Source organism: Podarcis pityusensis (genome assembly GCF_964106645.2).
Source record: "Podarcis pityusensis genome assembly, chromosome: 16".
Taxonomy (NCBI): Eukaryota; Metazoa; Chordata; class Lepidosauria; order Squamata; family Lacertidae; genus Podarcis; species Podarcis pityusensis.
The window spans coordinates 15,554,478-15,581,696 of record NC_138041.1 but is presented as its reverse complement, the minus strand read 5'-3'; the positions used below and the strand labels follow the sequence as shown (position 1 = coordinate 15,581,696).

Here is a 27,219-nt window from a genome sequence, read left to right as displayed (position 1 = left end):
GACCTTGCAATATTCAGAAATGCAGCTTGTAAATATCTGCATAACTTTGAAGTCTTCTATGAGCTGTTCGCCGGCCCGGCCCTATCGTTAGACAAAGTAAGGCATGTTCCCCTGTTCCCCAGAGGCATTCCTCTCTCAGAGGACAGTGCTGGGTGGGAGTGCCCTCGTGGTCTGTCCTGGAGTGCCTAAAATTGCTGCTTGTCCTCCGGTGTGACAGAGGACAGGAACCCACTGCAGGCATGGAAGTAAGGTTCGTCTCCCAGTCCCGTCACCTTGTGTGTGTGGATTTAGTGGGGGCACCATCTTGCCTTCCTCCAGGCAGCAAAATCCCTCAGGACCGCTCTGGCAATTGCAAACCATAAGGAAAACTGATGGCGGCAGAGCGGCCTGGCTTCAGGCGGCCTCAGTCCTTACACGGGTGTCTGTTCTACCCTCTTTCTCACTCTGAAAGGGTGCAAAGGCTGTCCAGATTGTTATGTGCTGAACTCTGTAGAAGGGGGCAGTTCAAGACAAAGAGGCCCATTGGACTGTCTGCTCAGGGCCAGCCCAAGTTCTTTTGCTGCCTGACGAATGGCATAGTCTCCTCAATTGCACCTGGAATTGGGCTCAGGGCAGGCCATGTGGCATGCAAGCTCTATCCTGCAACACAGGGGTAATGGCTGGGGGTGGAGAGGATGCTCAGGCAGAAGGGCTGGGCGATGCTGATGCTGCCCTCAGTTGCCTCCTTCAGCCCAATGATAGTGCCGGCCCTTCCTCCAAACAGCTTGAAGCCATTCTCCACGAATGTATATCCATACCCTCCAACATTTTTGGCACCTAAATCCGGATGCTCTATTTTTGGTTTCAAGCTCTCACGAGAGCATGAAACTGAAGCCGCTCTGTTTTTTTTGTCCTGCAAGACCAACAAACGAGTGGCTTTCGTTCCAGTGCTCTGGCACAACCCTGCTGACTTGCACCAGAGTGAGTGTCTTTTGGTCCGGCGCTTTTGCACCAACAAATGGGAAATTCTGGGGTCCAAACAGAAGCCGGGATTGGCTTCTGTGATTCTGGGATTTCCCGCTTTAAATGGGACAGTTGAGGGGTATGCATCTCACCTGAAAAAGTGTGCTTCCCTCTTCTGCCTTTTTGCAACTAGCCAGTCCCAGAGAATTGTGGGAAGGTCTGCCAGCCATGGATGACAGAGCACCTGCCAGGTGTCAGAAGGCTCTGGGTTCAATCCCTCCTTGAGGCCCTGGAGACCTGCTGTCAGTCAGAGCAGGCCAGAGTGGGCTAAATGGGACAGTAGTTTGGCTGGCTATGAGGCAGATGTTCTAAGCCTGCTAGTAATTATATGCACATCAGTGTGGTGTTGTGAGAGTGTTAGACTAGGAGCTGGGTCCAGGAACACTGAGCAGTTTACAGCTCTTTAGGGTCTCTGCCACGACCAGGCAAGACTCCTCTTTGCAGATGCCATCAGAGATTGAACCCAAGGCTTTCTGCGAGCCAACAGCCACAATGACCCCTTCTCTCACTCATCTTTATTTCATTTCAGTTCACTTTTAATTTGTATACCGCCTTTCTATATTACTATACATGAGGCAATTGGTGCAAGGGCATAAGAAGAGAAGCTTTTTCAGGGGCTATCTTTGGCTGGGTACTCCCCCTAAAAAAAGGTCAACAAGTTCCAACACCTCTTTTTCTAGAAAAAAATGCCCTGCATGATAAAACCATAACTTTAAAATAAACAACTTACACTGAATAAAGCAATCTTCAATAATCCATTAGAGTATAACAGTAAACGGTAAAATTAAATACCAGCAAACAATAATTAAACAGTTTACACGTAACAAGTACAATAAAGAATGACTAAACTATAAGCAATGAAAATAACGGCAAGTCACAATGCATAAAACACCACAAAACCATGTAAATGGATCGAATTGAGAAACAAGGACACACAACTTATAAAATTATTATTTTTTAAATATCCCTAAACTCCTCCCTTTGTTGTCAAGAGAGGAAGGAACCAGCAGGTTGACGATGTAAAATCTGAAGGCTGTTTCTCTGGCTTCCCCAACAAGTGCTGAAGCCAGTCTGTACCCGCCTTGACATTGTCACAACTCCCAACTTTGCCAATGGTCAGGGATGCTGATGATGGGGGTACTAGTTCGGCAGCATCTGGGGGGGCACAGGTTCCCCACAACTGTTATATTGAGGCTAATTCTGCAAGCAGTGGGGATGTGTAGGTCAAGGTGGTAGTGGTGGTGGTGGTGGTGGTAGGGACACTGCCTTTTTCTCGGCGCCTTGTTCCTAACCTCAGTATGTTTAGGGACTGGAGAGGTTGCAGCATTTGCGGCTTTTCAGCTTAGGAAACAGGCAAGTAACGGGTGACACAACTGAAGTATACAGAATTGTGCATGGCATGGAGAAAACAGACAGAAGTTTTTTCTCTCATAACACTAGAGCTAGTGAGCATCCAATGTGGCTGAACATTCTTAGACCCAGGACAGATAAAAGACCTTTTTCAGGCCGTGCATGGAACTCACTCCCGCAAGAAACAGTGAAGGCCTCAAACCTAGATGGTTTTAAAAGAGAATTGGACAAATTCATGGAGGAGAGAGGGCTATTCATGGCGACTGGCCATGATGACTCTGCTCTGCCTCCACAGATGGAAGCAGCAATGCTTCTGAATACCAGTACAGTCATACCTCATGCTGCGAACGCTGCGGGTTACGCCCTTTCAGGTTGCATCCTGCGGTGAACCGGAAGTACTGGAAAGGGTTACTTCCAGGTTTCGCTGCTCACGCATGCGCAGACGCGGTGAATTGCGACCTGTGCATGCGCTGTGTTCCTTTCAGGTTGTGAACGGGGCTCCAGAATGGATCCCGTTCACAACCAGAGGTACCACTGTAGCTGGAAACCACCGGAGGGGGAGGGGGGCTCTTGTCTTGCTTGTAGGTTTCCTGGTTGACCCCTGTGAGAACAGGACTAAGAGAGCCATTTCCCTGATCCAGCAGGGCTCTTCTGTTCTCATTCTGAGAGCTTTTGGTGCAGGGGGCGGCCGGAGGCCTGAGAGCACTCCAAAAGGTCTGCAACAAGCCATTGTGATCATCTTTAAAAGTCAGCTCTCCCTTGCCTTCCTGCATCCCCACTCCCCTCCGAAATGGGCTTTCGCTGCTGTCCGGTTGGTCGTGGAACTGCTCCGCAACGCTGCAGCTGTTCAGAGGGGGAACTGGCAGCCTCAGGATGTTGACAAGGAGGGGAGCTTCCTTGCAGGCAGGCAGGAAGAGAGGAAAACTTCACGCTTGGGCTTTTGGGGTAGTAGGAGGGGAAATGAAATGTTCCGGTGGCAAGAAACGAAGCCTTGGGAACTGTCTCTCTCACATAGCAGTAGAAACACGTGGACCTCCAGTGAAGCTGAATGTTGGAAGATTCAGGACAGGCCGAAGAAAGTGCTTTTCCACACAGCACGTAGTTAAAACTATGGCACTCCCTCCCACTGGAGGCAGCGATGGCCACCAAGTTAGATGGCTTTAAAAGAGGATTGGACAAATTCGTGGAGGAGGGAGCAATCGATGGGTGCTCCATAGCTGGAGGCAGCAATGCTTTTGAAGACCATTTGCTGGAGAACCCAGAGGAGGGAAGAGGGCTCTTGTGCTTGGTTCCTGCTTGTGAGTATCCCACAGGCATCTGGTTGGCTGCTGTGAGAACAGGATGCTGGACTAGATGGGCCATGGGCCTGATCCAGCAGGGGTCTTCTTAGGCTCTTCTGCCAAGCAGGAAGGCCAGAGAGGTGTTTCGGCACCGTGTTGAATTTGCCCCATTGGAATGAACTTAGCAGCTCTCATAGCAGAGGAGGTTCCTGTGGCTTCCTGCCCATAGCATGATTTAACTCAAAGGCAAGGAATAAACCCAACCACCAATACCGCCACCACCACCTTGGTCTTCCCCTATCTTAATAACCGGGGCCGCAGCCCCCACCCTGCACAGGGGCCTCCCTCCTCTTTGCCTGCATGGATCCATCTCCTGCCAGGATAACCACTTGAGCGTTCCTTCTGAGCAAGATGTGATGTAACTCTCGCCACCCAACCCCTTTCCCCCTGTGGCTCCTTCTTACCACGTGAATTGCACTCCGCAACCAGACAGGACCTGTTCTTCAAGTCTGGGTGCTGGGTGGGTGTGTCCTTGATCTTGCAGCGTAGATATTTTTAATCTGGGACCCAAAGTGTGCTCCCTCGGTGACAGTGGTGGCTGTTTGGCAACGGATGTGCATCCATTCCTGAGGTGGATGGAAGGAGCAGAGGGGTTGCCTGAGGACTTGGTACAGAAACCAAGGAAGCTGCCAGACCCTTGACCCTCCCATCTAGTTCAGTGTTGCCTACATTGACTGGTGGCGGCAGCAGCTCTCGGGGGGTCTTGGCCCAACCCTCCTTGGAAACGCCAAAGACTGAGCCCTGGGCCCTTTTGCTTGCAAAGCATACACTCTGCTCCTTCCCCATAAAGTTGAGCAAGCTGTTAGTCCTCATGGAGTTTGAATAAAGGGCAGATTTTAACAAAATGCAGAAAGCCACCTTCTAGCAAGTCCGAGCGCTGCTCCAGGTGCGCTGGCTCTCTGGGGTTCTTCAGGGGTCTTCCCCAGCCTTTCTGCATGCAGAGCTGGTGCTCCAACTCCTTCCTGGGGTCTGCAGAGACTTCCTGAAGTGACAGCCTGCCCACTTCCTAGCTCAGCCTCTTGGTGGGGGGGAGCTGCTTGTGCACTGCATGGCTGGAACAAGCCAGTATCTATGCAACCTGGGCTGTCTATCCACAGAGTTGCCTGCCTGCCCCTCCCATGGGATCTCCTTCCTGCCCCACCAATACTCCCTGAGTGGGTGTAAAAACCAGTGGCATTTCCCCTCTCCACCTGATAGGGAGCTGCTGCTGCTGCTGCCTGGACTGGCTCATGATAGAGGGTGATGCATCATCGGGGGGGGGGGGGGGCAGGAGGAATACCAGAACTGTTTGTTGCTCCTGTCGTCAGGGCAACCTGGCCAGGTCTGGCAACCTGGTAGGTAGGTTTTGGATTCCAACCTGTCTGTCAGTCTTCAGGAGGGCTGTTTTTCTTATTTCAGACGGGAGGCTTTTTAAGGTAGCAGCAGCAGCAGCAGTACACCTAGCCAAGGCCCCACAGAAGCCTCTCCCCCCACCGCCCGCCTCCTTGTGCATGAAGGGTGCACATGCCTGAGGGTGGGTGTGCGCATGTTCACATTCTCTGCGCTGAAATAATCCACATTCTGTGCTGGGAAAGGGTGGTTCGCATGGCCTGGGTCAGCTGTTGGTCTCTATGGCACAAGCTGGTCTGCTTCCACTATTTGCGGGTGCGAATGAAGAGGCATCAGCTACACACACACACACACACACCGAATGCTTGCAGACTTGCTCATCAACCCCTTCTGACTCTTGAAATTCCACTAAGCACTTCCCTCCCTCCTCTGTGATAAGGCCTGAACCGCTTTTCTTTTCAGTGTTTTCTTGTACACTGGCTGGCAGCAACTCTCAAGGGTTTCAGGCAAGTTTATTTCCCAGCCCACCTTGGTGCTGCCGGGTATTGAACCTTCTATCTGAGTTTTGCCATGAGTCCAACTAGCAAGCTGCCTTATACCAGGTCCTCAAGCTCCCCATCTTCATATCTGACTGGCCATGGCTCCCCCTGCCCCAGGTGGACTCGGGCAGAGAGAGGGTCTTTCCCCTCACCTGCCACTACCTGCCCCTCTTATTAAGGGATAGAACCTGGGACCTGTCCGCATGCAAAGCAAATGCTCTTCTATTGAGCCATAGATCTTTGCCACTAGGCACACTCCTCCTGACAGGGTGGGATCCTGCATTTTCTGACAAATTAACTTTTATGAATCGGGAGCCACCTTGTGGCAAGGCTCTTCCGGGATGTCCCAGCATCTGCTGTCCCCTTTCTTGGGGGCGGGGGGGGGGAGCAGGCAGCTAGGCCTGGGAGCAGGCAAAAGGGGCAGTGACCCATGGGAAGGGGCTGCCTCTCCTCTCTTCTCTGGCGTGTGGGGTTCAGACCTGGCTCTTGTCCCCACCCTGCTCGCCTTGCGAGGAATGTGGTCCCGCTGGTTCCTCTGGGCGTGCCTAGGCCAGCGCCTGGTTTTCCACTGAGGAACTAAGACTGGAAACTCTTTGGGAGCAGAGGAACACCAGCGGAAGAATTTGCGAAGGAGGCCCTCTCCTCTGGGCCAAAAGAGGGCAGGCAGCAGCTGCTGCCGCTGCCACCATCGCCACACCTCCTCGCCTTGTGAAGGCACCAGCTCTCTACACCCCCTGCTCTCATTCAGAGGCTGTGGGTTCATAAGGAGAGGTCTGCAGGAGAAGGCCAGTGGCCTATCTAAGCTCAGCGGCCAACCAGATGCCTGTGGGGAAACCGGCAAGCAGGATTCAAGCACAAGAGCCCTCTTCTCCCGTCCTGAGGTTCAAGCATTCAGAAGCACTGCTGCCTCGACTGAGCAGAGCCACCATGGCGTTTCACCATAGCAAACCCCTCTCCTCCATGTCCAATCCTCTTTTAAAGCCCTATATCTTCCCACATTCCTCTTTGTTGGATATTAATGGGCTCTAGTGTCCTGAGAGAGAGATCAATGAGTTTCTCTATACACTTTCTCCAAGCCATGCATCCTTTTATCATCCCGCCTCTGACTCACCATTTCTCCAAACTAAAAAGTCCCAAACACCGTTTTTCATAGGGGAGTTGCTTCTCCCACTTCATCATTCGATTGCCCTTTCTTTAATTTTTACCCATAATACAGGATCCTTTTTGCGGCAAAGTGGCCGAAACTGTACACTGCATGCCCCTGCCCACATGATTCTCTGAGAGGTCAGCTGACATCCACAGAGATAGAATCAAAGGGTCATCTGGACCAGGTTTTCCCCAACTTGGGTCTCCAGCTGTTTTTTGACTACAACTCCCATCATCCCCAGCTGGCAGGCCAAGTGGTCAGGAATGATGGGAACTGTAGTCCAAAAACAGCTGGAGACCCAAGTTGGGGAAACCCTGATCTAGTTCAACTCCCTGTGTTGTCATTTTCCAGTTGGTGGGTAGAATCATTTCAACCCAACATTGGTGCTGTGTTTCCTGAAACAAATGAAGTAGGAATTCCTCTCCAGCTACTTTCACAACTGCAATTCAGTTCTGTGCAGCCCCATCTCTTCTGATAATAAATTTATGTTCTGGAAGAAGCCAGCTTTCCTCCACCAGATCATGTGACAGGGCTAATAAAGGCGATCAGCAGAAGGACCAGAATGACTGGATGCGCCAGGTGCCACTGGAGGCGAAATTCATTAGAGGGAAGAAGCTCGTTAGTGAAGTTGTGCCAAATTTACAAACAGAGAACGAGAAGGATCTCGAGGTGTTTTAAGTACATTTGCTGTGATTTATCTGCAGTCTTCTCAACGGGCCACCCTGTAACAAAATTCTCCAGGCTGCTCGCGAGAAGGGGATTTAATTAAAACAGGTTGAACTGAAACAAGGGGATGATTTTTAATGCATTTTTAACATATCGTGCCAGTTCAGGTTCACCAAGGACAGAGAACTTCAGCCCCCTGAAAACGACACAATTCCCATTCCTCAGGGAAAACGCTGACTGCCGGACCTTGTCCAAACTTACGGAATCTTAGAATTGTAGAGTTGGAAGGGCACCCAAAGGCCATCCAGTCCAACCCTCTGCAATGCATCACAACTAAAGACTTAATAGTAATAATAATAATAATAATTTCTATCCCGCCCTCCCCAGCCGAAGCCGGGCTCAGAGCGGCCAACAACAACAAAAGCAACACAATTCACATAAAAGCTTAAGAGCTTAACATCAGCCCTGCTGGATCAGACCAAAGGGCTCCCATCTAGCCTAGTATCCTGTGCACACAGAGATGCCCCCATGGGACCTCCCCACTGGAGATTCCCAGCAGCTGGTAGAATTCAGATGCATCCTGAGTTAATTGGAGCTGGGCTTCCACCTTCCTCTGTGCATGCCTCTCCAAAAAGGAGAGCTAGTGGTTAGGGCTGAGGAACCAGACAACCCTCATCAGCCATGCTGGCTGCTCCAACTGCATCTGGAAAGCTACAGGTCTGGATGAGAGCCAGGACTCCTGGGTCTCTCTTCCACAGGGTGCAGCCAGGGAGCCAGGCTCAGCAAATCCAGAAATTCTGCATGCAAGCAGCATCTTTGGGTACGGTGCTTGCCCAGTGGGCATTTTCCTGTCAAGCCATGCTGCCTGCCTGTATTTGAGACGCTTGTGCTCCAAGCTTGCTGCTGCCCACCTGCCCACCTCTCTTCCCTGTCCCTACATCATAAGAGTGGGCCTTGGGAGTGCCGAGTTCCCAGTTATTGTAGAATTGGAAAAGATTCAGGAAAGGGCATTTAAAATGATAACAGGGTTGGAGTGGCTCCCCTATGAGGAAAGGTTGCAGCGTTTTAGTTTAGAGAAAAGGTGAGTAAGAGGCGAGATGGTAAAAATTTAGAAAACGATGCATGGCGTGGAGAAAATGGGCGAAGAAAACTTTTCCTCCCTTTCTCCTAACACTAGAACTCGTGGACGTCCAGTGAAGCCAAATGTTTGAAGATTCAGGACTGGTAAAAGGGAAGTACTACTTCTTGCAGTGGGGCTGCCCTTGAAGCTGACCCAGAGACTCCAGCGGGTGCAGAATGCTGCGACGAGGCTCCTTACAGGGTCCTTGCTGCGGGATCATGTTCATCCAGTGCTTTACCAACTGCACTGGCTCCCAGAGGAGTACAGGGTCAGGTTTAAGGTGCTGGTTTTGACCTTTAAAGCCCTATGCGGCCTAGGACCCACGTACCTACGGGACCGCCTCTCCTGGTATGCCCCACGGAGGACCTTAAGGTCCACAAATGACAACATTTTGGAGGTCCCAGGTCGCAAAGTGGTTAGATTGGTCTCAACTAGGGCCAGGGCCTTTTCAGTACTGGCCCCGACTTGGTGGAACGCTCTGTCACAAGAGACTAGGGCCCTGTGGGACATGACATCTTTCCGCAGGGCCTGCAAGACAGAGCTGTTCCGCCTGGCCTTTGGTTTGGACTCAGCCTGACCTTTATATTGCCCTCCCCTTATGGTCTTGATCTATCGGCTACTTTTAAAATGAGGCTGCATTTTAAATTGCTTTTTAATCTGTATTTTAAATTGGGGTTTGCCCCCCTGTTATGTTTTTACTGTGATTTTATTGTTGTTAGCCACCCTGAGCCCTGCTCTGGCCAGGGAGGCTGGGGTATAAATAAATTATTATTATTATTATTATTATTATTATTATTATTATTAAACTACGGAACTCACTGCCACTGGTGGCAGTGCTGGCCACCAACCTGGGTGGCTTTAAAAAAGGATGGGGCAAAATCCCTGCAGGAGGAAAAGGCTATCACTGACTTCTAGCCACAATGGCTATGCTCTGTCTCTTCTGAAGACCAGTTACTAAAAACTACAGGAGAAGAGAGGGCTCTTGTGCTTGAATCCTGCTTGCAAGTTTCCCACTGGGGCTTCTAGTTGGCCCCTGTGAGAACAGGGACTGGACTGGATAGGCCACTGGCCTGACCCAGCAGCCTCTCCTTAGGTTTTCTTCTCACCCAACAAACCCCTGCAATTGTTGTTGCTTTTGAGAGACAGAGAGAAAGAGATCCCTTAATGAAATTGGCAGCGCCTGTCACTTTCCACCTGTTCCAAGCCTGAGGCAGATTGTACAGCTTGATTAATTTTATGTACGGGAAAAGGAGTGTGCTGGGCTTATTTTGGCCAGCAAACTTGCCTGCTTTCGGGACTGGGGGTTAGCTTTCCCCATCGCCAAATGAAGGCTGAAAAACAGTGCCTCTGAGGTTGAGCAGAGTGCATTCCCGCCATTAAGATCACCCCCAACTTTCCCCCATACCTCTGGAATAAGGGACCAAAGGTCCAATGTTCACCTAGCCCTAGCACATCTCCTGTTTTCTACAAGTTAGGTGCTGGAGGGAAGGGGAGGTTTTTCTGTTAATCATGCACCTCAAGGCTTGGGCAATTCATCAGCTCTTAAGTAGCCTCCTGCTTAATGTCCTCCTGCCAAGAGACCTGGTCGCCTGGGGGGGGGCCAGGTGGGCCTGTGGCTCGCTAGGTGTTGCTGGACTCCCAGTTCCAATCAGCTGCAGCCCGCCAAGGCAATCGTCAAGGGAGATGGGAGTTCAACAATCTCTGGAAAGTCAGAGGCTCCTCACCCCTGCTGTACATAAGAACATCAGAAGAGCCCGCTGGATCAGGCCACAGGGGGCCAATCCTGTCCAGCCTCCTGTTCTCACAGCGGCCAAACAGGTGCCCATGATGGGAAACCCACAAGCAGGATTTGTGTCCTGTAGGCGACAGAAGTTTCTATAGTGCCTGCTGTGCACCTCTGACGGAAGCAGTATACCGGGGAAGGTGGTTTAGTGTGTTCCAGTGTGACTTCTCCTTCCCAGAATGGTTGGGTGTGCAAATTCTGCACCGAGACCAGTTGGCTGTTGCAATGCACAGGAGCCTTCCATGAATCGGCTTTTTCTGGATAATTTGTTCTTGGCGGGGGGGGGGGGGGAGAGTCTCCAAACCTAACTGCTGGACCCCCGGTTTTGCTGTCTTTACTCTGCAGCAATACTTGTTCTGTTTAAAGGGAGAACTACTTCCCCACCCTGTCCCAAAGCTGAGGCTCCAGATCTGGGCCTGACCCTGCATTTCATGCTTGGAGCGCAGGAGGCTGGCGATGCTCCAGCCCTGCTCCGAAGCTCCTTCTCCCTGCTAGTCGCTCTGCCTCCTTCCTTCTCAGAGATGCCTCGGCGGCCCATACAGGAAGAGACAGGTGCCACCGCGTGCACAAGGCTGCCAAGGGTGGCATGATGGGGCATGCAGGCATCGGGCCCCACCCCGGGCACCGAAAGGGGCAGGTGAGCAAGTTGGATCACAGCGGCTTTTCACGCCACAGGCAGAGCTTAGCAGCCTCTCTTGGAGTGTTCCTAACAGGGAAAAAGTGTGACAAGCAGGGCTTCAGCTTTGGTAGGAGTGATACCTAGTGGTTAGAGCAGGCATGGCCAAACTTGGCTCTCCAGCTGTTTTGGGACTACAACTCCCATCATCCCTCGCTAACAGGACCAGTGGTCAGAGATGATGGGAATTGTAGTCCCAAAACAGCTGGAGGGCCAAGTTTGGCCATGCCTGGGTTAGACAAGGAGGTGTACGAATCAGCATGCTGGGATTGTGGCCTGCTTTAAAGGCCCTGAAGGGGGTGATGGGAAATGGACCCCGGCTGCCTCCTGTTCCTTGAGCAGCAAAAGACGGAAATCCAGCTTCCGGCTCATACCTTCCCACCAAGAGGGCTCTTGCGCTCAGATCTTGCTTGCGGGTTTCCCATTGGGGCATCTGATTGGCCACTATGAGAACATGATCCTGGACTAGAAACCGGGATGGCTTCTGTAAATTCAGGAATGTCCCTGGAAAATAGGGACACTTGGAGGGTCTGTTAATGGGATGGGATGAGAAATGTGTGCACCTTTCCGTGCTTGTTGGACTCCAGCTCCCATCATCCCTGACCATTGGCAGGGGATGATGGGAGTTGGAGTCCAATGACATCACAGGCTTTCTGCTGCTGCTGCTGTGAGTTGGCCACACCATCCTGGCCAGCTCTGCCAGGCAATCTCAGAAAGGATCCATTCCACATTTTGTTGCTGTGAATCAGGAACCCACTCGTACTTCAGGGATGGGTCACCTGCATTCTCCCAGGTCTTTATGAACTCCCATCAGCCTCAGACAGCAGGGCCAATGATGAGATCTGTAGTCCAATAACATACCCCCCCCCAAAAAAAAAACCTCCACCCCTTAGTTGCGCAACTGCAAAGACTCAGGAAATTGTTCCGTTGTTGTTTTTTGTAATTGAATTACATTGTTTTGCACCAGCTTAGCTATATTATAATCCGCTTTGTCAAGGCTGTTTGCTTTGAGAAGATAACTAAATAAATAGCGTCCACACACTGATCAAGACACCTGTCTCTTGTTTCTCAACTGTAAAATACACAAAATATTTTCTGCATGCTTAATTCTTTGATGGATGGTGTCATCCGAAAAGTCGCTTCAGAGTCGGTTGGCTTCCTTTGACTTGTGTTTAGAGATCTCTGGCATGGCTTCGTTGGAACTGCAGCTTGTGATCACAGCAGTGGGGCTACATGCCAGAGTTGTTATAAACCTCCCCCTGCCATGCTCTTGTGCAGTTTTTGAGCTGCTGGATACAAAAAATGATATATATCACGACGGACCCTAGCGGGAAGGCAAGGACCACCTTATTGCCATTGCTACTACTGTGGGAGCTGTTTCCGGCTGAAGAGGAAGATAAATAGACAAAAATAAAAATAGGAATAAAAGCTTTTGCTGGTGTCACTTTGGGTTGCCTATGAACCAGACTGGTGCCTGCAGCTTAGGATAAGCTTTGCAAGAGGTTGGCTGTACAAACTGGAGGTTTAGAATTAACAACTAAAGCGAGTCATCTCCTGCTTCCTGAATCCAACTGCTTTGCTGAATTTTGGCTAAGCGTGAAAGCTCTCCAGCTTTGTAAGGGGAAATCAAAATTTCAGAATTTACAAAGCATTTCACTTCCGAGTTGCTCATATATCACTGACCTGTCCCAGCTACAGTATTGCAGTGACTGTGTGGAGGAAGAGATTTGGGTCCGAGAAACCAAGCGCAGGTGCTCAGAGGCTATAAGTTGAGCAGGAAATCAAAAGGCTCTGTGACAGTGATAGTTTAGGGTCCCATAAAATGTATACACCACTTGATTATTTTTTTAAAAAACCTCAAAGTGGTTTACAAAAGAGAGAAAACAATGAAATTGTCAATAAGAAAAATGAACAACAAGAATATAAGACTTTTAAAAAGCTAAAATAACAATAGACTAAAACTTGAATCAGCTAAACAGCTGGGTGGGCTTGTCCAAATGAAAATGTTTTTAGAAGATGCTGGAAAGAGTACTGTACAGAGATATCAATAGGCAGGGAGTTCCGAAATTTAGGTAAAAAGGTAAAGGGTAAAGGGACCCCTGTCGTGGCCGACTCTGGGGTTGCGGCGCTCATCTCACTTTATTGGCCGAGGGAGCCAGCGTACAGCTTCTGGGTCATGTGGCCAGGATGACTAAGCCACTTCTGGTGAACCAGAGCAGTGCACGGAAACGCTGTTTACCTTCCCGCCGGAGCGGTACCTATTTATCTACTTGCACTTTGACGTGCTTTCGAACTGCTAGGTTGGCAGGAGCAGGGACTGAGCAACAGGAGCTAACCCTGTTGCGGGGATTCGAACTGCCGACCTTCTGATCGGCAAGTCCTAGGCTCTGTGATTTAACCCACAGCGCCACCCGCGTCCCTGAAGTTTAGGTACTGCCCCACTAACAGAGTCCTTACAAATGTGAACGGGCAGGTATTATGTGGAACAGTGCCAGTGTACATGAGGGCCGGTTTTGGAGAGAGTCTTCATGTACTCATCTTTTTCTTCTTTAATTACGACCAATGGATACCCCAGTAAAACCAGGGGGGCCCTTCCTGTCTCTTATTCTTCTTCCAGCCTCCCCTTTCGCCACCAAGGCCAAGCAGCTGCGCTTGCGAAGGGATGACTTTGAGATCCTGAAGGTGATCGGACGAGGGGCTTTTGGCGAGGTGAGTGCCAGTGGCGGGCGCTGTCTTTGAGGGGGACATAAAAACACCTGCCCTGCGAGGATGGGCATTTGGACCAGGGCTGCCCCCACTCCCCACTACAGAATTTTGAAGGATGAGACCACACCCTTCCCTGTCTGAAGCTTTTGCTGGAATAAATTTGATCCAGGACAATTCTTTGCAAGTTTACGCAGGTGTAAGTCCCATGGGCATATTCATGGGCATATTCCTTAAGGGCAAATACCTGGGATAGTGGCCCTTCGTTCTTTTAAGTTCAGAAAGGGCAGGTTCTGAATTGATCTGCAAAGGAAGGCATCCTTTTCCCCAAATCCCAGGCGTTATGAGACCCTCAGCCCCACCCCACAGGGTCTGGGGGAGGCAGAGGAATATTTCTGACCCTAGAGGTCCAATCTAATCTTACTGGCTATCGTCCAGCCACACTGGCAAAGATGGGCCAGAGGTTTTTGTGCCTGAATCCAGAAAGCACAATGGTCACTTTTTAAAACAGCGTACTCAATCATGGACAATCGACTGCGCTGTAATGATGACCCAAAGTCTGCCACCAGAGTAGGCTGGGGAGAAAATGGGTGGTGGTCTAAGTGTTGTCGTCCCTCTCTGCACCAGGTGGCGGTTGTGAGAATGAAACAGACGGAGGAGGTTTATGCCATGAAGATTCTGCACAAATGGGAAATGCTGAAGAGAGCAGAGGTATGTGCCCCCCCCCCCATCATGAGCCAGGCCCTGAGAAGCAGAAGACGTTACTTTCAAGGCTGATGAGTACAGAGCCTTTGGGGGGGGGGTCCATTTAGCACAAGGGTGGGGAGCCAGAAACAAAAAATAAAATGAGTTCCCATTGAATCTTAGCTCCTTTCTCTTGCCTTTTCCTCCCTGCAGACGGCTTGTTTCCGGGAGGAGAGAGATGTGCTGGTCCGCGGGGACAGGCAATGGATCACCACCTTGCACTTTGCCTTCCAGGACGATCACTACCTGGTGAGCCTCATCGCACAACGCAGTGCTGGGGGCTCTGAGAGAAATGGGAAGGGGGGAGAGATTTTTCTATCGGAAGGCATCATGCCATCTTCCTCAACTTGGTGACCTCAAGGTGTTTCGGGCTGCAAGGGTCATTGCCCCTGATTAAAGGCCCGGCTGGCTGGGGCTTCCCAAAACATCTGGAGGGGTACCAGGTTGGCTAATACTGCTCTCGGGTCTTGGAATTATAGCAGAGGGTACCCCCAAAGGTCATCCAGTCCAGCCCCCTGCAATGCAAGAATCACAACTAAACTGAAAAGTCGCTGGCAGGTGGCCATCCAACCCTTGTTTGGTCTTGGGCAGAGAGGAGATTTTCCCCAGCCCTCCTCTCTGGTAAACTGGAGATGGCAGAGATTTGAACCCAGGTCCTTCCTCATTTGCAGGCAGCAGAGAGTCAGTTGTTGTGTGAGCCCTGCTGAGCCCTACCCCCCAGCCCACTGTTCTTCTGTAATTCACTCCTCCTTTCCGCAGTACCTAGTGATGGATTACTATGCAGGAGGGGACCTCCTCACCCTCCTCAGCAAATTTGAGGACCGCCTGCCCGAGGACATGGCTTGCTTCTACCTGGCTGAGATGGTCCTGGCCATCCACTCCCTCCACCAGCTCCAATATGTCCACAGGTAAGTTCACCTGCCTGGCTCTGGAACTGGCAGGGAAATGCCCTCCTGCCTCAGTTTCCTGCCTCAGTTTCCTCACTCCCAAAATGGGGAAGAGTGGCATCTGGTCTCCCTACTAACCCAAAGTGGAAGCAGAAGATATTGGCATGCAGGCAGAGTTTCCTCTTCTCTCCCATTTATCTATGTCCGGATTCAGATCTTTAGAGGCCCTAAGCACTTAAAATATTTTGGTGGCCCCATATATATCTAATTCAAAATATAAACAATCATAAAATTTTATTTTTTGAAATGAAACAAAACCTGCAGTAAGGTGGAAAATGATGTTTATTTTTGTGTACTTTCACTTTACTTCTATTTGAGATTTTTTTTCTCCTTTTTCTAATTGCAAAATCTTTGATCAGATCCTCAAACTAATCTTACGTCACACATCTGCTTCTATGCTTAGTTGAGATAAGGCATCCAGCCTTCCTTGTTTTGTTTTGTTTTGTTTTGTTGGGACTTTTAATATACATCCAACTGAGAAAACGAACACCTAGCTGAGCTATTTGTGACTATCAACGTTAAAAATCCTGCAATGGAAAATTTCTTCCCTCGATGCCCTAAGCACGTGCTTATTTTGCTTAATGGTTAATCCAGCCGTGGCTTTCATCCCAGCCTGCCAGACTCCCCTTCCTCTGGAAGACAGAAGTGGGACTCTTGGGGTCCCTCTGGCCCCCAGACCCTCAATGAGTCCCAGTTTCAGGCCCCGTCCCTTCTGGCCACTGACCCCCAGGACTCTTGCTCACCACTGTGGCTCCCCCCTCTGCAGGGACATCAAGCCAGACAACATCCTCATCGACACCAACGGGCACATTCGCCTGGCCGACTTTGGCTCCTGCCTGCGCCTGCATTCAGATGGCATGGTGAGTGTCGGGGGGGGGGCTGAGAATCGCTAGGACTGACTCTGACCCTGACCCTCCTGCTTGGGTGCAACCTGTGGTGAATGGTCCTTGAGGTGTGGTGACCCTCAGACCCTCTAGAGGAGGTTCATTTCTTTATTTCCCAGCTTGTTCTCCAAGGAGCTCAAGTTGGGGCACACCATTCTCCTCATTTAATCTTCACAACAACATCCCTGTGAGGTAGGTTAGACAGAGATGCAGGGACTGAGGTTAAGGTCACCCCAGTGAGCTTCATGGCTGAGTGAGGGGATTCGAACCGTGGTCTCTCCCAGGTCCTAGTCCAGGGGGCAGCAAACATTTTCAGCAGGGGGCCGGTCCACAGTCCCTCAGACCTTGTGGGGGGCCAGACTATATTTTTTGGGGGGGAAATGAATGGATTCCTATGCTCCACAAATAACCCAGAGATGCATTTTAAATAAAAGCACACATTCTACTTATGTAAAAACACCAGGCAGGCCCCAAAAATAACCCAGAGGTGCATTTTAAATAAAAGGACACATTCTACTCATGTAAAAACATGCTGATTCCCGGACCGTCCGCGGGCCGGATTTAGAGGGCGATTGGGCTGGATCCGGCCCCTGGGCCTTAGTTTGCCTACCCATGTCCTAGTCCAACCCTGCAACCACTACATCGCATTGCCCATCGGGGAACGATGCAGCTGAGCTGGAGTCCAGATTCTCTCCCTTCTCTGCCCCCTCAACCCCCAGGTGGAGTCTTCTGTGGCTGTGGGGACCCCCGATTACATCTCCCCAGAGATCCTGCAGGCCATGGAGGACAGGAAAGGGAAATACGGCCCCGAGTGCGACTGGTGGTCCCTTGGGGTCTGCATGTACGAGCTGCTTTTCGGGGAGACACCGTTCTATGCTGAGTCCTTGGTCGAGACCTACGGCAAGATCATGAACCACGAGGTGAGTGGGGCAGAGCAAGGTCAGGATGGGATTGGGGGAGGCAGCTGTGGGGCAGCAGAGCAAACGGAAGAGTTGGTGGTGGGCCTGTTTTCCTAATGCCTTCTGTGTGTGATCTTTGGATACGGCTGGGGAGGGAGGAGGAGGGTTGATCCCACCGCTGGGTGGGCCGGAGGGGCAGCCGAGGTGAAATGCCACTTTGTTTCAGGGGCGCCATCAGGTGGGGGGAGGACTATAGGACAGAGACCTGGGGTTTTACTTAGCAGAATTGGCTGGACAGCCCCAAATCACAGGCAGGTGGGTTTATGAGGTTTAGAAGGAAGCAAATTTATTTATTTATTTATTTATTTATTTACTTGCTTGCTTACTTACTTACTTACCTACCTACCTACCTACCAACCACCCTTACCCCTCACCCACCGTGAAGCTCAAAAGTGTGGCGCATATGGTTCTCCTCCTCCTCATTTAACCCCCCAACAACAACAACCCTGCGAGGTAGATTAGGCCAAGAGGCAGTGACTGAGCTCTGGCGCATCCCCGGTGAGCTTCATGGTGGCAAGAGTAGGAATTTGGGCCCTGGTGTCTCTCCCAGGTCTTAGTCTGACCCTCTAAACCAGCCTTTCTCAACCTGTGGGTTCCCAGATGTTGTTGAACTACAACTCCCATCACCCCTTGTTAGCAAGGCCAGAGCTCAGGGATGATGGGAGTTGTAGTCCAATATCTGGGGACCCACAGGTTGAGAACCACTGCGACACTCAGCCACATGGTCTCCCTGTTTTATTTTTACATTTCTATCCCTTATTTCCTCTGAGGAGCTCAAGGTATACATAGTTCTCCTCTGTCCCATTTAATCCCAACAACAACAACAACAACAACAACAACAACAACAACAACAACCACCTTATAAGGTAGGTTAGGGTTGAGAGGCAGTGACTGGCCCCAGGGGCACACCTAGTGAGCCTCATGGCTGAGTGGGGATTCAAACCAGGGCCTAGGCCAACACTCAAACCGCTCCACCACATGTTATTGCTGTCTCAAGACTGGGAGAGGGGGTGCAAGACCAAAAGATCTGGGATGGAAAATGACTCCCTTTCCCCCGTTTCCCTCCTCTGGCTCAATCTTTGCTTTTGCTCCTGAGGGAACACATTCTTTGGTGCCAGGTGGAAATTCTAAATAGATATTCCTCTCCTTTTATTAAGTTTGTATGCTGTCCTTTCTCCCAAAGGAGCATAGGGAAGTCAACATCAAAATGTTAAAAGGATACAATTCAGAATACAGTGGTACCTCAGGTTAAGAACTTAATTCGTTCCGGAGGTACATTCTTAACCTGAAACTGTTCTTAACCTGAAGCACCACTTTAGCTAATGGGGCCTCCCGCTGCCCCGCCGCTGCACGATTTCTGTTCTCATCCTGAAGCAAAGTTCTTAACCCAAGGTACTATTTCTGGGTTAGCGGAGTCTGTAACCTGAAGCGTCTGTAACCTGAAGCATATGTAACCTGAGGTACCACTGTAAAACAAAACTCTTAATCTCAGGGTTATGGGTTCGAGGCCCATGTTGGACAAAAGATTCCTGCATTATAGGGGTAGGACTAGATGACCCTCATGCCCCCTTCCAACTCTATGATTCTCTGAAAAACCTATTTCAAACATTCAAAAACACTGGATAAAGACATAAGAAGAGCCCTGAAGGATCAGGACAGTGGCCCACCTAGTTCAGTATGCAGATTTTTTTTCAGTTCTCAGCAACCTCTACCTCAGGGCTTTTTGATATGCCCTCCTTGCCCCCACACAAGCATAGAAGATGCCTGTTACCTGCTATGCCCCCTGATTCCCCCTTGGCATCTCTCACACTCAGGACCACCTGCAGTTTCCGACGGACATCACCGACGTCTCGGAGAGTGCCAAGGACCTCATCCGAGGGCTGCTGTGCCGGCAGGAGCTGCGCCTGGGCCAGAAGGGCATTGAGGATTTCAAGCGCCACCCCTTCTTCAAAGGCATCGACTGGGACAACATCCGCAAAAGCCCCCCGCCCTACTTGCCCGAGGTGGCCAGCCCAGCCGACACGTCCAACTTCGACGTCGACGATGACATGATCAAGGAGTCGGTATGGGAGGAGCTTCTCTCACTTTCAGGGCTGTTCTAATAAAGACATTATACGTAGGGCTGCCTCTGAAGACGGTTTGAGAACTTCAGCTGGTGCAGAATTCGACAGCCAGGTTGCTCACCCGGGGAAAGACTGTCTGAGCATATAACACCAATCCTGGCCCAACTGCACTGGTCACCTGTTAGTTTCCGGGCCCAATTCAACATTGCTGGTTTTTCCTATAAAGTCCTCTGTGGTTTAGGACACCAATACCTCAAGGACCACCTCTCCACATAGAAACGGACCCAGACCCTGCAATCATCATCTGAGGCCCTTCTTCATGTGCCCCCTCCACCAGAGGTCCAGAGGGAGGCAACATGAGAAGAGGGTCTTTTCAGTGGTGGCTTCTTATTCATGGAATGCTCTCCCAGGGAGGTTCCTCTGACGCCATCATTGCATATCTTTAGGTGCCAGGCATTCCTCTTCAAGCAGGATTTTGGCTGTCAATGGTCTATATCTTTTTAAAGTGTGTTGGTTTTAATATTTTCCCTGCACTTGTTGTTTTGTTTTTGGAAAAACGCCTGTGGCGAGAGGAGGCATATTAATAATAATAATAATAATAATAATAATAATAATGGCAATGTGCAAGGGTGCATGCTGATCATTTCGCAGCCATAACAGTGCCACCTATTCGGGGAAATCCCAAGGTTTGCAGAAGTATTGTTGTTGGGGGGTGCCCCTTGAAGTTCCTTCTAACCCTGCGATTCTATGATTCTGTCAATTTTTCCCTTCCTTCCTAGGAGACACTTCCGCCTGTATCCCACGCTGCCTTCTCTGGCCACCACCTGCCTTTTGTGGGATTTACCTTCACTTCTGGGAGGTATGTGGAGTCTCCATTTTATTCTCACACATTTCAGTATATGCGGTGGGATTTGGGGTGAGGTGGGTGGGTGGGATCTGACACAGAAAGTGGCTTGAGGTCCCCTTTTGTAGCTGAGAGAAGATTTGAACCCTGGATTTGACCATCCCCAGCTCAGCCTTCTAACTGCTCCTCCTCAATCTCAGCTCTGGCAGATGTGAAGCTTGCCAATTTGTTTCACTCACCCTCGTTGGTTGTTTGCCCGAGGCTTGCCATGTTCATGCAAATGTATGCAAAACAGACAAGGGCCCTGACCCTGTAATCTCCTCTCGTCCCTGCAGCCTCCTCTCTGAGAGGCACCCAGCCTCCCCCTCCAGTACTGCCCGCCTAGAGAAGAGAATCCGCCACCTGGAACGGGAGAAAATGGAGCTGGCCCGGAAACTGCAAGGTACTTATTTGTCACATGCCACATCCATCTATCTATCATCTATCTATCTATCTATCTATCTATCTGTCACATTTCTGGGAGTTGTAGTTTGGTAAGGGCGCTGAGAGTCGGTAGGAGACTGCTCATTCCCCTCCCGGAGCCACAATTCCCAGAGGGGTTTAACAACCAATCCCTCACCCCAGGGAACTCTGGGAATTGTAGCTCTGTGAGGGGAATGGCGAGGTTTCCTCACAACTCCCAGCACCCTAAAAAACCACAGCTCCTAGACTTCTTTGGGGAGGGGGGAACCATGGCTGTGTAGAGTGGTACTCATGTGCCTTAAGCATACTGCTTGGGGGTCTAAATTTCAAGTCTAGTTTGGCCCTGAATAATGCCTTCAAAATAACCGTCAGGAAGGACCTGTCTCTCACTGACAGTGAACCCCACAAGGGCTCTAAAAGCCATTAGCCATGCCTCCTGGGGTTGTTGGGAGCTGCAGTCCTGCCACATCTGGAGGGCCAGAGGTCCCCCTTTCCTGCTCTGTGGGGTTCAGAGGCTTGTGGGGAGGGACCTATCCTGCTCACGGGCTTCCCTTCGGAGCATCTGGGGGCTGGGCTAGGCAGACCATGGAGCTCCTATTGTGTTTTTTTGCCCTTATGTCACCCCTGTGCAGATTCTCTGGCAAAATCCCCTTCCAAGACTCTGGCCAAGGACTCTGAGTTCAGGAGCCTCCAGAACGAGATGGCGGCTTTGCAGAAGCAGTTGGCAGGTACCTGGGCGCTGGTGGGGCTTCGGGAGAGGCAAGACCTTCTCCTCCTATTCCTCCCTGAGCTCTTAAGGGCGCAGGGGGCAGCCTGCCCTGTCTTTAGCCAGAGGGAAATGACCCACTCAGGTGCAGAATTATTATTTTTACTACTACTACTACTACTATTATTATTATTAATTGCTGCATCCAACTGGGTTGCTGCAGCCACTCTGGGCAGCTTCCAACATGATAAAAACACAGCAAAACATCAAACAACAAAAACTTCCCAATACAGGGCTGCCTTCAGATGTCTTTGGGAAGACATTTGCCCTGTTTGGTAGGATCGCAGAATTGTAGCGTTGGATGGGAACCCGGGGGTCAACTAGTCCAACCCCCTGCAATGCAGGAACCACAGCTAACGGATCCCTGACGCTGTGGAGGAGATGGGCTCAGAAAGTCACTGGTGCCGGCAGCTGGAAGGGAAGGGGGATCTCTAGATTGCATCTGGGGCTCATGGACCTTCCCTTCCAGAGAATCGGTTGGAGAGCGACAAGGTTCAAAGGCAGCAGCTTGACCGGGTGGAATCGAGACAGGTGAAGACCCTGGAGGAACGTGTGAGGATTCTGGAGGAGGAGAAGAATGAAGCACTACAGGTACCGTATCCCACCTGGGCCCACTGCAGGGGACTTGGACCATCCCATCATAGTGGAACGGTAGTTTCTGGCCAAGGAAAAGCATTGTCTGCTCTGCCAAAGAGAGCCCAGGAGCTCCCAGCCTTCAGATTCTGCAAGGGGGGACAGTCACTCCCTCTAATAAGGTCCTCAAGTGGGGTGTGGAGCCAAAATGGAGGACAAGGGGAAACTATCAGCATCCTCCGGGGAGCCCCAATGTTTGTTGAGGAGAACCAAGCATGTGAAGAAACACTGGGGACACCCAGAAGAGCTCAAAAAGGACTGAGTGTTCTTGATGGGATGTCAGAAGAATAGAAAATGGATTGGGGAGTCAAAAGGAAGGAATGGGTGGTCGGCCGGCCTGTTGAACAGGAACCATTCCCCTTAGCGGGCAAGGGTATTCTGCAACATTTTGTTGCTGGTTTCACTTCTTAGAAAACATCCCTCCGTCCTGAATCTTCACCTGGAGAGGTGCAATTTACATTGTTCCCATTTTTGTAGCTGGCAAATTGAGGCTCATTTGCATGTTCACTAAAACGGTTTAGTAGGGTTTCATGGCAAACGCTTTAGCCATGGGAGGAGAATGAGGGGATTCCGCATCATAAGCAATAGTTTGGGGGGGGGATCTTTAAAATGAGGACTAGAAACAGTCCCCTTTTTTGCGTTACACAAAGCATGTTCATTTTCGAGCTTCTGAACATTTTGAAGAAACTGGCTGATTATGTTCCAGTAAGCTAGAGACCCAGATGCAGCCCCCTTCTGAAGGGAAGGCTCTCTCTCTTGAAGGCTTGAGCATGTGGGTCCAACTTCTACAGTGCCTTTATTTTATTTATATATTTCCTTTATATAACCCACCTTTTCTGCAAGAGGCTCAGGCTGGTGCCCATGATTCTTTCCCTCCTCATTTAATCCTCGCGACACCCCTGTGAGGTAGGTCAGGCTGAGAGGCAGTGACTGGCCACCAAGGACACCCCCAGCAAACTTCACGATGGCTGGGTGGAAATTCGAACCCTGGTCACTCCCAGGTCCTGGTCCAACACTAACCACTACACCACCACTGTCTCTTTTTTGGGGGGGTCAGGATCTGGCCAAGGCCCAGGAGCAGCTCCAAGCTCAGGCCTGGGAGCTGCAAGAAGAACAGCTGCAGCACAAGGAGACCTCTGAGGAGCTGCAGAGTGCTGAGGCCAAGTGCGGGGAACTGCGAGCCCAGCTGCTGAGACACTCCCGGCAGCTGCGGGAGCGGCAGGAGGAGACGGAGGCAGCCTCGCGGAGGGTGGAGGGGCTGCGCAAGGAGCTGGCTCGCTCGGAGAGCGGGCGCAAAGAGGTACCCCCACATTTTATTTCGTCGTTCCTTCCTTGCATTTGTATTCCTCCTTTCCTCCCCAAGGAGCACCAGGTAGCGTACGCAATTCTCCCCCTCCTTGAATAATCTCCACCGCAACCCTGCGAGGTAGGTTAGGCCGATGGGAGTTGAAGTCCAAAATACCTGGGAGAACACCATTTGTGATTCTTAGATCCTGCATTTATTTTTATTTTTGGGCCTGATCCAGCAGCTAGGTTCTTCTTACGGATAGCTCAGTTGGTTAGAGCGTGGTGATTGCAGCGCCAAGGTTGCAAGTTTGATCCCTTTATTTATTATTATTATTATTATTATTATTTATTATTCATTCATTCATTCATTCCTCAGTCACTCTGGGCAGCTCCCAGCAGAATTAATAATAATAGTAGTAGTAGTAGTAGTAATAATGTGATAAAACATCAGACATTAAAAACTTCCCTGAACAAGGCTGCCTTCAGATGTCTTCTAAAAGTCAGATAGTTGTTTATTTCCTTGACATCTGATGGGAGGGCGTTCCACAGGGCGGGTGCCACTACCGAGAAGGCCCTTTGCCTGGTTCCCTGTAACCTCACTATGATTCTTTAGGACCATTTCCATAGATGCTAGATGTTCTTAGGACATATATCGCACGGATGCATGAAGGAAACTCTGAAGGAAGCCACTTCCTGGGCCTCTGTAGCCTCAGAAGCTGCTTGGGGATGGGGAGAAGGGCAGTAAAGACCCCAAAAATCTGGGGCCCCCAGACCTTCTTCCCCCACCACAGTCAGGTGGCAACTACAGTCAAGTGCTTCTTCCCCTCTGCAGCTGGAGGCTCGGATTGAGGGTCTCATGAACGAAGTCTCCAAGCAGCGGAAGGGGAGAGAGAGGGCCGAGCAGCAGCTGAGGAGGCTGAAGGAAGAGCAGGAGGAGCTGAGGGTAAATACAGCTTGGCAAAGTGGGGGAAGTGGGGAGGGAGATGCCCCACTGTAAAGAGGGTCATCATGCCAGGGGGGGCATGGCAAAAGGCAGAGGGATGGGTCCGTTCCTGGCTTGTGCCAGTTTTGCATGTAGGGGCAGAAGACGCCCAGTATTGTCAGCACTGACTGGCAGCAGCAGCTCTGCAGGGTTTTGGGCAGAGGACATTCCCAGCCCTCTCTGCAAAAGCCAGAGGTGGTTGAACCTGAGGCCTTCTGCAGGCAAGGCAGATGCTTTGCCCCTGAAATCTGATGGCCCTTTCCACATCTTTATTCCTTCTCATTTTCATTCTGTCCTGTCTTGTTTCCAATGCACTGCAAATTCCCACCCACCTCCAAATCACCAAAATTCAAGCTTTGGGAATATGCATTTCAACCTAAAGGGTGCATTTTTGAACACATTCTATGCAACAACAACAACAACAAAGTACATTGGCATATGCGTTTTGGTATTTTTTTTGAGCCAAGAACTGTGCTGCAAAATTTGGAGAAGTGCAAAAAAAACAACCCAGAAGGCTACCTGCATATCTCTGCATTCCTCTGGGGAGATCCAGGTAGGTTTGCATCTGCCCTCCTCTCTGAATGACTTTGCTGCCCCCTGCAGGTGAAACAGAACGCGTCCTTCTTCCTGGCCTCTGGCTCCAGGAGATCAGGAAGTGTTTCCTATACCACAAAGGAGGAGGTGAAAGGCCTGCGGGAGGCACTGCAGACCAGGGAAAGGCAGCAGGAGGCCTTCCGAGCTGAGATTGCCCAACTCCAGGAGCAGCTGGAGAAAGCCAAGGCTGAACGGTGAGGAGAGGGAGGGATCTGCTTGGAAGTGGGGTGGCGAAAGGAAAATGGAGTGCAATGGGTTGGTCAGAACAAAGAAATAGGAAAACTAGAATGGCATTTATTTTGTTAGGCCACAGGCCGCAGCAGAATAAAACAGCAAAACATAACCCAATATAAACTTCCAGAAGGCTGCAGAAATCACACTTGAAATCAGAACATTCCTGCATTGTGGGGGTTGGAGTAGATGGCCTTTGGGGACCCCTTCCAACTCTGCAACTCTGATTCTCTGAACATAAAGATTAATGCATAAAAGATATACATGCCTTCTAACACTATGGTTCTGTGTCCCTGAAATAAACAAAGCTTTGCTTTAAAAACAAATAAACATTACTAAGAGGAAGAGAAGATAAAAATCTGACAGGTGGCATCAGTAGATTTTGTCGGGATGCAGTCGTACTCTTGTGCCTTTTTACCACAATGCCATCTTCACCGGCCGAAAAGCATGATCCTGGCGTTTCCATTCTCTGCAAATGGCGTACGGGGAACAGGTGATCCAGTGGTAAATGAGAACTATGGGCTGGGTCCAGGCTAAGCATTTAGTTCCCGTGGGAACAAGTGGGGCAGCTTAAGTCAGCCTTCCCAAACCAGGTGCTCTCCAGATATTTCGGACTACCACTTCCATCAGCCCCATCTGAATGATGGGAGTGGTAGTCCAAAACAGCCTTGCTGGCTGGGGTGGATGGGAGTTGTAGTCCAAACATGCAGGGGCAGCGCTGGGCTAGGGAAATCTGGATGCAACCCAAAGAGACCACATTCTTAGGTTCACTCCCCAGCTCTGAGTTTGGAAAAGCTGACTCCCCTCCTCTCTCTCTCTCTCTCTCTCTCTCTCTCTCTCTCTCTCTCTATCCCTCTGATTGCCTTTCCTTCCTAGTTGGGGAAATCTGGATCCAAAGGACTGGCACAAAGAACCACACAGTTTGCTGCCCAGGGAAGGTGTCAGTGCCCTGCATTTTGGAGACCAGGTATGCATACATTTACCTGTGACTCTTGGCGTTGTGCCCAGGGATGCAGCCTGTAGATTGTGGCTCCTGCAGGCTGCTTCTCCAGAGCCACACATTTCTCAGGTGCGATCCCAAAAAGTCAGGAAGTCCCCAGTCATCGCTTAAAATAACGCTGAAAGCATGAAGTCCTCCAAGTCCTTGTTTCTGTGCTTTTAAATACTTGTCACCTGGAAATGAGATCGCCAAGATACTCAAACACAATGGTCATATAAGCCTCTTTCTTTGTCTCTTTCTTTTTTACTGCAAAGTTCTCTGCAGGCTTATTCCTGCAGAAGTCATCCAGACTGGCAGAGGGAGGAGGGAAGCTTGTCTTCTTCACATCTGTCTTTGCTTTTTCCCCCTTTGCTTCAACAGGTGGATTCACTCAGCGCCGACAGCCCCCAACAGGATCAAGAACAGTGCTCTTCAGAGACCCACAAGTTAGCCTTTGCCAACTGGGAGATGCAGATCACGGACATCTTGCGGTGGTGAGTTACCAGCTGTGCACCTTCTCTGTGTAAGGCCTGTCGCATGGAGCAGTGATGAATAAGACAGGGGTGCACCTGAGCATAAGCAGAGTGGGTGTCCCCCCCCCCCCCCAGTTTCTGGTGATTCACCACAGCCTCCTCCCAGATTCAATGGGGAAGGCATAGCTTTCAGGCTTGAGCTGCAACACCTTTGTTTTGGCAAATGTAACCACTGCTTGTCCTCCGCAGTAGAGGCAGGGCATAACCAGTAGCCCAGGCATAGGCAAACTCAGCCCTCCAGATGTTTTGGGACTACAACTCCCATCATCCCTGACCACTGGTCCTGTTAGATAGGGATGATGGGAGTTGTAGTTCCAAAACATCTGGAGGGCCGAGTTGGCCTATGCCTGCAGTAGCCACTGATAGCTATGCCCTCCATGAAGTGGTCTAACCCTCTTTTAAAGCCACCTAATTTGCTGGCTGTCACTGTTTCTTGTGGGAGGGAGTTCCATAGTTTAACTCTGTGCTGCATGAAGAAGGGCTTTTTTCAGTCTTATAAAAAAAAAAGACTGAATGAGATAAGTGCTGGAGATGCAAAGAAGTGAAGGTAATGTTGTTTAATATCTGGTGGACCTGTAAAAGGGTAAAAGAGTATTGGGAAATGATCCATAATAAATTGGGGGGGAAATGATTTAAAGTACTTTCCCCCAAAAATC

At 50.4% G+C, this 27,219-nt stretch overlaps 1 protein-coding gene across 4 annotated transcripts in view; it reads left to right on the top strand.

The window, feature by feature from the left end:
* CDC42BPG (CDC42 binding protein kinase gamma) overlaps window positions 1-27,219 on the top strand; it is a 52,886-nt gene that overhangs the window by 5,032 nt on the left and 20,635 nt on the right. For all 4 annotated transcript variants that reach the window (XM_080985916.1, XM_080985915.1, XM_080985914.1 and 1 more), the window contains exons 2-17: window positions 13,570-13,661; window positions 14,283-14,366; window positions 14,553-14,648; window positions 15,159-15,307; window positions 16,113-16,206; window positions 16,950-17,150; window positions 19,004-19,252; window positions 20,032-20,111; window positions 20,432-20,538; window positions 21,191-21,286; window positions 21,794-21,915; window positions 23,015-23,257; window positions 24,077-24,187; window positions 24,830-25,014; window positions 25,928-26,018; window positions 26,412-26,524. In XM_080985916.1, coding sequence (XP_080842042.1) covers window positions 13,570-13,661; window positions 14,283-14,366; window positions 14,553-14,648; window positions 15,159-15,307; window positions 16,113-16,206; window positions 16,950-17,150; window positions 19,004-19,252; window positions 20,032-20,111; window positions 20,432-20,538; window positions 21,191-21,286; window positions 21,794-21,915; window positions 23,015-23,257; window positions 24,077-24,187; window positions 24,830-25,014; window positions 25,928-26,018; window positions 26,412-26,524 — 2,113 coding nt within the window. The remainder of the gene's footprint in view (window positions 1-13,569; window positions 13,662-14,282; window positions 14,367-14,552; window positions 14,649-15,158; window positions 15,308-16,112; window positions 16,207-16,949; window positions 17,151-19,003; window positions 19,253-20,031; window positions 20,112-20,431; window positions 20,539-21,190; window positions 21,287-21,793; window positions 21,916-23,014; window positions 23,258-24,076; window positions 24,188-24,829; window positions 25,015-25,927; window positions 26,019-26,411; window positions 26,525-27,219) is intronic.